The following is a 14,695-nucleotide window of genomic DNA, read 5'->3' as shown; positions in this document are numbered from 1 at the left end:
TAACATCGGAAGGCCCGCGTTGTCAATAAAATGAAAGTGAAAAAACAACAACAAAAAAAAAAAACTAGAAGAAAGCGCCATTGCGGAAATTCGCCGATTACGTTTCAGGCCACATAGATTATTTGTGCGCGGAACTGTACCGATCGTTCGAACTCACCGGCTGGCACCCCATACATTGCAATCGAATTGTGAACCACCATTTGAATGGTACAAGTGCCACCCAAGCCCCCTTTGCTTTAAGTAGAAACACCAAACAGTTACGTTGATTCCGCACAAAACCGCAACTTCGATCGCCCCTACGAAAAGCACAAACAGTGATTAGGTCTAGCCTATGGTTCGGCATGTTGTCGCTTTAACTTGTACAAGACAGCATGAAGATTGGGCGTCGAAAAGATCGCACTCAAGCACTGATCAAAGAGCAGCACACGTGATTCGATGTTTTTGTTCGCGGCCAGGAAATTAATGGCGACAAAAGTCTGTCGAGCTTGTGCAAGTCCGCATAGTGGGAGAAAAAACGAAAGTTCGCATTGGAAAGCCGAAAAGCTTTTAAATTTGTGGACGAGGTAGCAAACGCGATAACGATGTTTTTCCTGACAAGAAACTCGATGCGTGCTTTATGTGGATGCGATTGCGTGTGCCATACGGAGCACGCGTTGCCAGCTAGTGGCCGGAGTTACGCCTGCACATCGGTGCAATGGTTACTCCAACGCTGAAGCAACCATCCTTCTTCCTCACTTGGCGAGCCCGCGAATCTTTCGCAGCACTGCCGTAGTCCTTTTTTTTTTTTTCCCGCATCAGTTGTGTAAGAAGGCGTGGAATCGCAACCACACAAATACGATACACAACTACTGATCATGGCCAAGTTCAGGGTGCGCCGCGGAAATTTTATCTCTTTTCGCGACTGGGCGATTTAGCAGGCCAAAGAAGCTGCTGAGAGACATGGCCTCTCAACCAACTCCTAGGGGGGAACCCAGCTCGGTAATCTGCAGGAAGTGAATAAAGTTGTTCACTCACTCACTTTTCGCGACTAAGCTGTTAATGCGCCTATAATGCGAGTGTGCCTATTATGCGAGTAAATATGGTATTTCGAACTGCTGTTTGTTAAAAATAAAGCAAATTAAATGTCCTTCTGACAAGCATTGTTAGTTATCGTCGCACGTAGTGTAGGCAAAAACACAAGCACGTCTGAAGTTTTTTCTTTGAATGTCTATCTCCAATTATCTTGTATTGATAAGTTACTTCATTAACTTCCCTCTTTATCAGTTGCATAAAGTGACGCCTGAATGCATCTTCATCTGTTGGTTAGGCTACCACAATTCTATCTTGCGCCTCTTATGCACTCTTTTATTGTAATTTCAATAGGTTGCTGTGTCTTGAAGGTTGAGCGAATGTGCTTGTAACATAAGAGTTAGAACATGCGCATAAAGTACATACCAAAAAAGGGGGAAGTTATGACCTTTGTAGAATGTTTGCCTCTTGGTATTTTCGTACTTCTCTCATTCATCATACTAAAGGGCTTGCGGCCTTTCACTTTTTATGACCTGTAAACAAAAGAATATATTTACTAGGCTAACAAAGGAAAAGCTTTTGTTTTGACAGTTGTTGGCAACTGCAAATTTTCAGAGCAAGCAGATGCACTTGCAAGGTTCTGACGGAACAAATAATTCGAAACATTTTTCTTTTTTACTTCTTCAACCTGAAACATTTTTTATTGTTAGGTCTTCTTTGTTTGTAATGGTGACATATAGTAGCGATAAGCTTCAATGCAGAACATGTGTTCATTGCAATGTATTGCCATTTAACCATACAAAAAAGAAAATAGCAACTCATCTAGCGATTTTACAGGATAACTGTTGATAAGTCAAGCTTTTAGTGGTTACCCTTGTTTCAGTTTATTTGTGTTTACTCGCATAATGAACGCACTTTTTTTTCTCGGAAAATCAGAGCAAAGTTGGGGAGTGTGTTTATTACACGGAGTAAATTTTATGAAAACTTTTTTGGGAGGAGCAAAAAATGTGGTAATGCAAAAAAAGTTAGGTCACTTAGCCTTTCGCAGTTTACATACGCGTACACTGTTTGGAAACAGCTTCTTTGTTGCACTTTACTCATCTTTGGTGGTTGATAGTGGTTGATGGCGCTATTGTCTCGCACTCGTGGTATCTGTTGTGATCTCGAGGGGCACCCATAAACTTGCGCTACGCTACGACGCACTTTGCCAACCTCGCGGCAACCTAAGCACGACAACGCTAAAGACGCTGTTAACACTGTAGCAAGCACGACGAGGTCGAGGTAGCAAGTAACCAACATTGCAGCAAGCTACCCCCAAGGCATCAAAACAAATCGTCCATAACAAGATTAACCACAAAATACAGCCGCTGTCTTGCTTCTACATGAGAAGTGCCTCTCCGCAAGGATAACAAGCGAAGCGAGAATCGGGGGTGCTACCATGTTGCGCAAATCGGTGCGATCTTCTCTGGACCGCAAGCGATTTTTTCTGGTTTTCTAAAACCTGCGACTTGATAGCGACCAGTGACCCTTCGCAGCAGCAAATCCTGCCGTCATCGCTCGAAAATCGCGTGCACGTGGTTGGGCTTTTTTTTTTTTTTTGGGGGGGGGGGAGGTGGGAGAGGTTGGCGATTCTTTAATAAAAGGTGGAAAGGTAAGAAAAATAGGTTTGGAGTGCACAATAACTGTCTTATGTGAGGACACCTCAACCGATACACTCACGGGGAACGGGGATTGAAGGGACAGTTAGAGCGAAGAAGAAAGAAAGTAGGTTAAAAAAAGAAGGGGGGGGGGGGGGGGGGTTCGCAGGAAGCGACCAACGTCAGTTGTCAGTTGGCGCGGGCAGTTTGGGGACCTTCCCAAGCGCACACTGTGTGCTTATCAGCTGGTGAACCAGCTGTGGCTCACAGATATGACTGGGGACGTGAGGCGCACAGATAGAAAGAAAAGCAATTGGCACGCTGCAACAGGCGAACGAGGGGGAGGGGTATGCCAGTGAGGTGGTTGAGGGGGCTCGTAAAGTAATAAAAAACGGAGGAGACCCACTGAATGAGAAGGTGTTAGGTGTCGGTTAGCCGCACTGCAGCCGATGAATGTAGGGGGTGCGCTTATTACGCGAAAAAAAAAAAAAATTTGATGACTGAAGTTGGGGGTGCGTTTATTATGCGAGTGCGTTCATTACGTGATTAAATATGTTATTTTATTTATTTATCAATACTGCAACCCTCAAATAGGGGTTTAGCAGAGTAGGTATACATTTAAGTTTACAAATTGGGAAACATAATAAAAATGACATGGAAAGCATGCACAGGCTTTCAGAAGATGAAAAAAAAAAGATAAAAAAAGACGACGATTTGCAATAAACAGGCACAAGGGCAGGTGTCCATAAGTTGACACCTGCCGCAGTAATTAAGCATGTACGGTGTCATGTTAAGCCCAAGGGCACGGGTTTGATTCCTGTCCACTGCAGCCGCATTTCAGTGGGACCAAAATGCAAGGAACACATTCGCAGTACCTAGATTCATAGGCACAACAAAGAACCCTATGTGGTCAAAGTGAATGTGCTTTTCCCCCACGACACTGTGCCTCATGATGTAGTTATCTCATCACCTCTCAGTTTATTTCACTCATACAATATATTACAATAAAATGTATATAGACAGGGTTTCCAAAGACATTGTACAGGCAAGAGACCTCCCTTGATTGACAGAGTACCCTTAATAAGCTGTTTCACAAAAAAGTCGAATACAGAGCAGAAAGTGAAGGACACTCATAAAAAGCAAAAGAGCAAAGAAAACTTTGGCATGTGGAACCCCTGAAATGACTATTATTACTGTTTCAGTTAAGGCTCTCTCTGAACCCATCTGGTGATTCCTGCAACAGTGCAGCACATTGTATACTACCTCCTTGTCAGTTTTTTGTGTGTGTTCCTAATAACCAAGTCCATCCGGGTATGCTGATAGAAGTGATGCACAAAAAGAAAAAAAAAGAACATGAGGGGGCCCAATGTGGTGTGGTAGCTGGAACATTATTTTTAATACTTCATCTTGGTGGGCATTTGTTCTTTCTCTATTTCGTGTCCTAACCTTATGTAACGTCTCATCCCACTTATCCACCTATAAATACTAGTCCTGAATTATAGTGCCATTTGAGCTTATATAGATTTTTGATTGTAATGAATAGAACTTTTCTTTAATTGCGGTTAGGATTCTCAGCATACTTCAGCGACTTTGGAGCTATCTGTCTAGGTGAGCTTAAAAAACTTGTACTAAATAGATCATAATTGTTTATGTACACTCATCAGGAGTTTTCACTGACTCTTAGGTGGCATCTAGCAACAACAGTTTGGCTTTTCATGTCACCGTTCAGTGTTTGAAAATTCACTTTTTTTTTTGTGGTGGTGGGCAGAATTAAACTTTCTTAACATGGGTTCAAGCACAGCAGCCCAACACTTCAGTATTGTGCTAGGTGTTTTTGTGAGAAGCCAGGTAATAGTTAGTGCTGACATACATTGCCATTGTGCACGTCTTAAAGGTCATACAAGAAAAAAATTTGATGAGATGGCACACTTTGGGAGAATCTCGGCTCCACATGCCCCACACTGCTCATACACATGAACACTACAATCTCAGATGTGCACACATACATGCGCACACACACATGCATACACACACTATAAATATATACAATAATATACACACAATATACTCACAATATAAAGAAGGGATAGTGGCCTTGCACTGGTGGAGGGTGCTGTGTCTTGAGAGCAAAGCTAATACACTCAAACCTCATAACAAAGTTGCATATTCCATGAAAACAACTTCGTTGCATCCGAAGATTCATTGTAAAAGCATACTTATAATTCTACAAATATTGGAAGACTATTCTTAATTTACTTCATTATAACAGATATTTCGTTATATCCAGGTTCGTTACATCGAGGTTTGAGTGTAGCACATAGCTTCTGCATGATGTGTAATGCTGGTCCTGATGAGGTGCATTACTATATTGCTTGAAATGTGATTGCATTAACTTGACAACCGTTGCACTATAAGATATATTCTGCCAGGATATTTTTTTTCTTCATGGTCTATATCATGTTCTTATCTAACTAGCACTTGCATATACCGTGTTTACTGACATAATCCTCGCACTTTTTTCGGCGGAAAACCGATGCAAAGTTGGGGGGTGAGAAAATTACGCGGAGAAAACTTTCCACGAAAACGTACAGAGCCAAAAAGAAAACGAAGTGGCCGCAAATCAAGATTCTCACACCAGCAACTAACAGCAAGCTTTGAAAAGTAATAATTAAAATTCACCTCAACAGTAAAAGCAGAGGTTTAACACAAAACAAGATTTATTTAAGACACAAAATGTGCAAGCAAATAGTCGAGAATTAGAATATTATACGCAAAGCTTGTGGGTGTTGCGGTAGCGTTCGTCACTCAACCAGAGCCCTCAAAAAGCAAGCGTAGGATGTCAGTATTGGGCTGATGGCTATTCAACAGAATCGTCCACAGTTTCCTTCTGAAGAAATAAAGTTTACCATCAATCCCTGTCTTAAGCACACAGCAGGTCCAACGCGTCTTGGTGGCTTTCGGCTGCCGTCACTAGTAGCGAACACAAAACTCGTCGACTCCAAAGGGCCTACCGGTGGCCATGTTGCCGTTGTTTAGTGCATGATCAATCATTTTCAATTTCAAAGCAGCCGTGTAGCTTCAGTATCGCCCCATAACGTTACAAGATTATCGACACAACATACAAAACACGCCGCAATGCGCACTTGCTGCTTCGGCTTGGCTTGGATTAAATTGAATCTCCGTGCAATAATAGTATGCTTGATGCTTAAGAGATGGCGTCGGACGGCGGGCTATCATCATCAACGGCTGGAAAGAGCAGACGACGTTATTGCAGCAATTTTCGGGGGTGCGATGATTACTCGAGGGAAAAAAATTGTATTTTTGTTGGGCGATGTGGGGGGTGCGAGAATTACGTGAGTGCGAGGATTACGCGAGTAAATACGATAACCTGCACCCACAATTACAACCTGAAAAGAACTTTAAGCTTCAAAGTGAATTATTTTTAGTAGAACTTAAATATACTTCTCTGTCATTGTGAAAGGCTCATACTTGGTTATTTCGCCTTTCCAGACTTGTATGGACGTACAACTTTTACCGTCCATTGCTTTTACACAGCCTTCCGAAATTCTAGTTCAGGGTTCTAGATTATTATTTGAGTGTGTTTGTGGATTTGAAAAGTTGTTACGAAGTCCTTTCGGAATCTCATCCAAATCTATTGCATCACTTTAGTTGCCTAACTAAAATTGATATTCTTTGTTTAACATATTTTTCAAATAGCCTCTTGCCAAGTCTGTTGAAAACTTTGGTTATGGACTTTAAATTGTGAGGCACCACTTAGGTACTGTGCTATTACAGTAAAATCACGGGGGTACAATCACTGTTCATGCAAAAACTGGGATGATTCGAATTTTTCTGTGCCAGCAGCCAAGGCCCAAAAGACTACTTGCAGCACAGTATGGTTGTGAAATAAAATTTTCACTCTCCAACATTCTATACGAACATACTCTGTGTCAACAAGCTGGTAGTTTAGATTCATTCTCCTGGTTGTTGCTTTTGAGAAAATGGGCTCATGTGCCACTTGGAATGTGTGCTGCCAAAGGAATGCTGTGATGCTATAATAGCAAAACACTCTGGCTATTTACGATTTACTGGCCTTGTTCCATGGCGTCCAATACGATTTTCAAGTCATTTTCCCCACAATACATTAGTGTGATACAGAAAAATATACCAAAATTGGCAAGGGGCTACTAGCTGTCACCGACACGGCACATTTTCTCCCTTAACTACATACACTAGCATTTGTGTGTAATTTTGAGTGTCAGTATAATTGTTGATGTCTAAAAACTCCTAGCTGTCACTCAGAGTTGTCAATGACATGACTGCATCCCTGAAAAATCGGTATTCTTGCTCTACAGGCACTTAGTAGATGAGGTTCACCCCAGAATATGGTTGGAGTTGGGGAAAGGAGAAATAAATAACAATTTCATATTTTCAATGTTCTCTTTATTGACACACATCACATTTAGTCTCTAGTCACCCATTTCTGGCATCTTTGACGCACATAGAAAACGGAAGCAAGGGCACGTGTTTTCTAGCGCCGACACTGGAATTGGTGGTCCTTAAAACTAAAAGGTCACCTGTTCACTCTTTCTTACATAACCAGGTGATGGGAGGCACAGCTCACTGGCATTTCGGGCACACACACATACAGTTATGTTCATTCATTAGGTGCGCCTTTCAAAGGGGTCAGTTGGAGCGGTGGGCAGTCTATCATAGGTAGTGGGCGGTGATGCGAAGTGAGGTGGAAAAGAGGGGAGAGCTTTCTTGTAGCGTGCTATGTTGGCATACTAGTTTTAGTTTTTTTTTTTTTTGTGTGTGATAAGAATTTTGTCAGAAATATTTTTCGTGGCCCTATAAGATCCGTGTCGTTGAGATTCCATTGCACTTATTTAAGCTTAACTGTTAACATCGATACTATCTGTTTGTTTGGAGAAGTGCCTTTAGCTGACATTCCTCCCATACTGGAGCTGATGTTCCTAGTTATGTTCAAGTCGCAAGCCTTGCCTCCTTTCTTTTTATATTCTTTTGTGCTCTACGAACTTCTGGTGGCTGGCTCGAGCATTCCGCATTGAACAAGTTGCTGAAGTTGTGTGCGGTAGTCGACAATGTTGCCTTTCTCTACAAGCTGCTTGTTCAATTTGCAGTTGTCGGGAACACTGTAGTGCTATACTTCCTTAAAGACAAGTTTGTCAGCATTCAATTTATGTGCAACATTTGTCAGTTTGCAGCACTGAAACCTGTTTACAAGCCTTTGAGCTCTAGCGAGCATTGTAGAATATGCTTCTGAATCTTGGAAACAGCTTTGGTTGGTTCATTCTGAGGAAATTCTGCAGTGCAGACAAGCAAGGACAAATAGACTCGGGAAAAGCAAGGCACTGTGTTGGTGCTGTTTTCATGTTCTTTTTTTTTTTTTCGTCTTTGTCTGTTTGTGCTTCAGAATTTCCGCAGGTATTTGGAATACATAAACTTAATGCTGTATTGGTGCATTACCAAAATGTGCATGTTTGTTTCTTGCAAGGGTTCAACAGTTTTTTCTCTCCTTTAGAAATGATGCTGGAGAGCCTGCTGGAGACAACCAAAATGAGGTAGGAATTGATTCTTCAAGAGACGCTGTCGAATGTCTTGACGTGGTTGAAACAAGTTTTGTTACTATAATTATATATTTATTTTGCCTTGGAGAAATTATGCTGCACTGTACCCTGCATTCTTCATGAGGAAATGTACGAAAATCTTGGCCAAACCAGAAATTGGCCTGACCACTGGCTTTGGCTTATCCAATTTCATGCAAAGGTAGCATATGGGAGCACACTATAATGTCGCATGTGGGATCATAACATTAGTGATCTTTCTTGAAAGTACTACAGCACAATCAGAAGTTGTCCTTAATGATACTGGAGTAATGACCCTCCAACACACCTCGGCGATTGTAGCACATGGCTCATGAGAGTTTGATTTCTCTTGGTAGCAAAGGAAAGAAACCTCGAGTTGAAAATAATTTGTTGCTCCTTTCACACTAGAATGCTAGCTAACTAAAATATGCAAAATGAATATAGTCTCTTTGTGTCGACGCCGAGGGACTTGTGAAAATGAGACTTGCCTTGCAAAGTTAACGCTGTTCATTTATGGCGGAGACCATAGGGCAAGGAAACCTTTGAAGAGGTGCACACAAGCTTTGCTCTATCAAGTATGGTGTCTAACAACGGACTGCAAAGACTTACGGTCCCCATTAACTCTTTTCTCTCACAAACTGTGTTGTATAGGGGCATTAAAAAAACATAATTTAATAAGTTTTCTCAGTCAGAGGCATAGTGGAGGCCATGGTTGTTGGCAAGGCCTATTCTATTTAGCTGACTACAGTGGACTCTCAATAAATGGAACCTGAAGGGACTAGAAAACTATGTTCCATTTAGCAGGAGGTCGGTTTACTGAGATGTTAACACGGGTGCAGAATACAAGCCAGAAACCAAGTATCGCAGAGGCAAAGGCAATAGTTTCGTATAAGCAGTAGTTTCGTTTAGCAGATTTCAGTTTACTGAGAGTCTACTGTAGTTACTTTACTCGTGTTTGGACAGGTAGCATAGCTAGGTTCGTTCCAGTTAATGTCTTTTGAACCATCATTGCAGGCAACATATGCTGCAAGCTCGACTTGTAATGTACCTGGATGTGTTATAACATGGTCCCTGAAGAAATCACTGGTCTGGTGTCACTGCAGTTGACCTGCAGTGTCCGTTCACTTGTGCTGCACCCAAACACATTGAGCATAGGGGGCTTCCATGTGCAACACTTTTGCATGAAAGGTGATCATGCTGTAGAAGTGCCGATGGGTCGAGACGTGTACACCTCTCTCATCCTGAGCAGTGGAACATTCACTAATGCAGATTACGCTTATCTGGATGCGTAGAAGGGCTTGTGCTGAGCTTTTGCTACTGTACAACAGAAATCATAGCTAGTGGGTAAGGATTCATCGTAAAGGATTGCAGGTAAAGCTTGCAAATGTAGACACAAAAGACTAAAACAAGACAACACAAATGCCGACTATCAACTTAAAAGACACACTGTGTCGGGCAGGAAAGGCTCAAATACTTATCTGCGCATGAGCGGACATGGTAGTACCACCTCTCAATTGGGCACATGTGAGGTACAGTGGGAAAGATAACCATTCAAGCATTTTATTACTTCTTTGTGTAAGTTAATTAATAGCTGACTTGCATATGCACTCCCACCAGTCAGACTTGGAGTGTAAGTAATAGTGTATGCTCATGAAAGCCTTATTTAATTTGCACACTGTCAAATGAGCTGCTTCTATTTTTACATAACTGACTCGTTGCATGTGTAACCACTTCCTTGCATAGGCATTGCTTAAATGTCTCTGAATGTTCCAGGTTTTCTTGGAACTACTACACACAAACCTCATTTTAACAAAGTTGCATCTTATATGAAGACATGTTGGTTATATCCAAAAACTCAATATAAAGGTTTATTCCTAAAACTGTATTGCAAGACAATTTTCATTTACTTCGTTGTAACTGATATTTTCTTATATTTGGGTACGTTACATCAAGGTATGAGTGTACTTGACAGTGCAGAAGAAACAAGATGCCTAAACGGTCATCTCTCGCACAGACCTCTGCTAGTGTCAGATTGACCAATGGTGCCACCATACCTGCACATGCGTAGATAAGTTTCTGTGTATACTTTTATTTCATTTGCAGTGCACCCTTTTATTTTACAGTTGGCGTTTGTGCCATCTTGTTTTCCCTTGTCTCTGTGTTTGCATGCCTTACATTTTTTTTTCTGCTATAATGGCTTTTGCAAAGCATTCACATGGCTTTGCATTGTTTGTCTGTGCTCTCCCTTAATTTGTACCTGCCACCACTTTTGTTCAATGTTTCCTGCTACCCTTATTCTTTCTTCCTCTCCTGCTTTCTTTCATAAAAAAAATTTAGGAATCTGAGCCTGTAAGTTCAGCGTTTGCCTTGCTTCACAGTGTGCAGCAAAGAATTTTGAGCTTGCCACAGCTGATTAAATATCACCTTGGAAGTCTTCGCGTGTACATTGAGAATCGACTTGGCTACATGGTAAGCGGTGTCAAGTTTTGTGATGTCAGTAGTGAAGATGTACAGACTTTTGGAATTGTGTGGTGTTTGTTCACTTGGATAAGGGATATTAAGCAGCATTTTGTTGTGAAGTTAAGTGCTAAAAAGCACAGACATGTACAAAAAGTATCATGAAACATCAGTATGTAATTGAATGATTTACATGTCCTGGCTGCAGAATTTGGCACATAAATCTTAACAGTATGATTGTATTTTTTTTTCTGACGTACGTATAATCAACTATGAAGCATTGTGAAATGTTTTTATTGATAAGTGTTCTGTTCCTTTGCAATGTCAGTGCATGCTAAAGAATACCAGATGGTCAAAATATCTGGACTCCTTCACTTCGGCACGCCTCAGCATCATATTGGTTTTGGCTCATAAAACCACACAAGTTATAAGTATTATCGTAACCTTGTACTTCATTGTATGCCTGCTCTCTACAAACTGCAACTTTTTAGGTCTTGGTACTTGTAGTCAAGTGCTGCTGACATTGACGGAATGTTGAAGTTCGTGATTGTAATGTACTTTTGTGTGATTTAAAAGTGAACATTTTTGATCTGTGTGACTGCACGAAAATTCATACAAATAAAACAAACTCTCAAGCGACTTATAATCCAAAGTTTCTAAAGTTAAAATTTAAAAACTATAAACTTGCGCGAAGTTTCGAGAGCGATACGATTCCTTGTTCAGGAGTGTTTGGTGTATCGGTAGTACTACTTGCAGCTAGCGTGAACATGGATACTGCTTGATAAATTTGTTCGATAAATTTAGGATCGCAAAGTAGTTTAGCTAGCAGGGAAGTTGTTGCAAGTAAATGCATATGGCTAAATTTAATTCTTGCGGCTTCAATATCAAGTGTGGAGCACTTTAGGGGCTGGGCTGTCGTATGCTGTCGTTATCGCTTGACGTAATGCTCCATGTGTAGCATATTGAGTGCATGTGTGCGTCAAGGAGAAGCCTTTTTCCTCTTGTTCTACAAATGCCTTGATGGTGGTCTAGTGGCTAAGGCACTCTGCTGCTATCCCGCAGGTCGCGAGATCGAATCTCGGCCGCAGGGGCCACATTTTCGATGGAAGTAAAAATACTTGAGGTCCGTGTGCTCAGATTTAGGTGCACGTTAAGAGCACCAGGGGGACGAAATTTCTGGAGCCCTCCGCTACGGCGTCCCTCATAATCATATTTCAGGACTTTAATTACCATCAATAATAAGTAAATAAAGTCAACAAAAAACAAGTAGTGTGCTTGGCATAACGCAGGTAAAACCACACATCAAAAAAATAGAAAAAAGGAAGCAAGCTTGAAATAATAAGAAAAAGGAAAAAATAGGACAAAGAAAGATAAAAAGAAAGAATAAATGAAAATAAAGAGAGAAAAAAGTTAGAACTGGCAAAGAGTAAGAGTCGAGGAAAGAAAGAAGACTGCTTAGCTTCAGGCTTCTTTCAGGCTTGGCAGCCCTATGTGAAGCTGCTTTAATGTATTTTTTTAATTTGTCATACTGAACAAGCTTAGTGCATCATGTGTGCCTCAGTTCGCAATGAAAACAGAAGTTGAGGGAAATCTGGAAGCTTGAAGAAGTGAAAAAGTTGTTAGTATGGGTTGTCGTTGGTGCCTAGGTTTTGACTAGCAAACTTGTCTTTTTCAAAGATTCTTGGGATGAATAAGAAGCCTTGAAGGAGACAGGTCCGCCTGCTCAAATAGTGTTTACAGTGACGCTCCGTGCTGACAAATTTTTCATCTCCACAATTTACTATTTTTATACGTGCATAGATTTATTGCCTCACTGTGTTAAAAAATCTGTGAGCTTTTGTAATTTCAGAAAGATCATTTGCAATAACATTATGATACTGAAGCCATGATCATGAAAATTGGGCACATCCACGCACTGCCATCATTTGCATAGCAGTTGAACAGTTGAAGTGTTTGCTCAGGTAATTTTCGTAACAAGCATAATCGCTGTTATATGAAATACGTGTTTAACAGCACCTTAAAGTTTTATAAAAGCATTGAGAATGTCTTTTTTAGCTAGGGGTCATGACAATTTCTGTTGGCTTTCCATTTGCAATGGAACTTTGACAGTCGCCTTGCATGGTTGAGTTTATTGGCCGTTACGTATTTACTTACACTGACGATACTTTTACTTGATGTGTATTGAAGCTTCTCTATAATGCTGTTGTTGTAATTGTAATGATAGATGGCTTTTAATTTTAATTATGTCCATTCAGTTTGGCCATAATCTGATTTGGCCTGGGAACAAGTGCTTTGGTTTCTTTCGAATCGCTATGGGATCATTAAGTTAAAAGAGTGTTGTACAAAGGTATTTCTATGAGCATAACAAAATTTGTGATTACAGCATTTAGTCTTTTTCATGACAGTTGTCCTCTTAATTTTGCATGGTAATATGTAGCATTAAAGAAAGTTCAGCCCTATACTTATATAGACTGTGATAGTGACTGTATGCTGAGACAAGTGTGGCTGTGAAAAGAGAATATCAAGTATTAATTGTTTAGATGAAAGCAATTTATATAATTGTGTTTATGTGTTACTGAATGCTGGCAATTAATGTGCATTCTGAAAAGGGCTGTAAAACGTTGCTGTTAGTCAACTGGCCTAGCACTCATTTAATTCCTATTGTATAATGAGTGTAGTTTGGTGTGAAATGTGTTGACTAAAGAAATATTTTTTTGCACTATTTGAGGGTTTGCCAGATTAGGAAAAACACATCTACAGCCCGTAGTTGGTAACTTTTGCTTAAAATCCATGAAAATATTTTTACGTTTATACTCCATTATTTGGAGTCATAAAAAGCTTTTATCCCTCTAAATGCAGAAGACATCTTGTAGTTGTACCAGCCTGAATAACAAAATGTTTCTCCTAAGTGGGGTTCACTGAGCATATTCTGTGTATACATAGTGCTTGTTAAAGCCCTTGAAATTTTGAACACCTTTAAAACCCTTGAATTTTGTAGTCTTTCTGTTGTTTCGTTAGCACACTTTGACCAGCCTGACTTTGTACTCTTGTGCTGCAAGTTCACTTTTACAGTGTGATTATGGCACAGTGACTGGAATCAAGTTGCTCTTTCTCATTTTCAGGGGGATGAAGATTATGTGGATGTTAGTATTGCTTATACTCTTTTTAGTGTTTTTGTTTTGCATGCTTCTTTTCAATGTTTTAGTTAGGCATAGTGGAAGCCTTTCTTATCTCTGTCTGAACAGCATTTTTTTTTCTTTCTGTCTTAGGACTCTGAAAAGTACTATGAATACGTTAGTATGTTAACAGTTTTTTCTTCTTACTTCATTCTGTGAAGGTGGAGGCCATGGTCTTTTTTTGAAGATTTCTTGTGTAATCAATTTGTTCATGTACTTTTGTTACTGTTAGTGCTGTAATTTTTTTCTGTGCGTACTATTTACAATGTTCACAAGTTGAGTGGGTTCGTGGCTTCACTGCTGCCCTTGTCTCGTTCTGCTCTATTAACATATTTGTTGGGGCTTGTTGAATGACTGGCTTCAAGGGATAGACGTGGCTTATTCTTAAATAGTAAATTGCTCTTCAGATTCCTGGTGCCTGTGCATTTGTTAGCAGCTCTTGGTTAGAAACAAAGAAAGGATAAAAAACATTCAAGGCTGGCAGTACTGGCTTAAAATTCTTGCAACTGTGATATAGAGTGGAAATATCCGTTAAGTGCTGGTTGACCACTTAAATGTATATGTAAAGGAACACAGTGCAGCTGGAATTCAGCAATGTAATCAAGACCCACCAGCTGCTGTCAGCATTCTTGTACAAAAGGCGCATATATGTGTAAAAGTGCTATGTGGCATTTGATCAGCATTATTGACGCTCCACTTTGTGCCTCAGGTTCAGGGAAGAGGTTTCATAATTATTTGAGGCTCTCAATTCGATTGCATGCAATATACATGAAAATAGAATACCAAAGGAAGTCTGCTGGTATAATTC

General features: G+C 40.4%; 1 protein-coding gene across 13 annotated transcripts in view; it reads left to right on the top strand.

Moving 5' to 3' along the window:
- The window catches only part of GCS2alpha (glucosidase 2 subunit alpha), a 61,407-nt gene that overhangs the window by 6,509 nt on the left and 40,203 nt on the right, over positions 1–14,695 (top strand). For 2 of the 13 annotated variants that reach the window (XM_075867585.1, XM_075867584.1), the window contains exons 5-7: positions 8,191–8,230; positions 10,592–10,723; positions 13,834–13,854. In XM_075867585.1, the coding sequence (XP_075723700.1) occupies positions 8,191–8,230; positions 10,592–10,723; positions 13,834–13,854 (193 nt within the window). Of the gene's footprint in view, positions 1–4,211; positions 4,254–8,190; positions 8,231–10,591; positions 10,724–13,833; positions 13,855–14,695 lie in introns of all 13 variants that reach the window. The other 11 variants (XM_075867588.1, XM_075867587.1, XM_075867592.1 and 8 more) reach the window with 9 other exon arrangements.

Source organism: Rhipicephalus microplus, chromosome 6 (assembly GCF_043290135.1).
Source record: "Rhipicephalus microplus isolate Deutch F79 chromosome 6, USDA_Rmic, whole genome shotgun sequence".
Classification (NCBI taxonomy): domain Eukaryota; kingdom Metazoa; phylum Arthropoda; class Arachnida; order Ixodida; family Ixodidae; genus Rhipicephalus; species Rhipicephalus microplus.
Note: the sequence above shows the minus strand (reverse complement) of the source record. Positions and strands in the feature narration are given on the sequence as shown.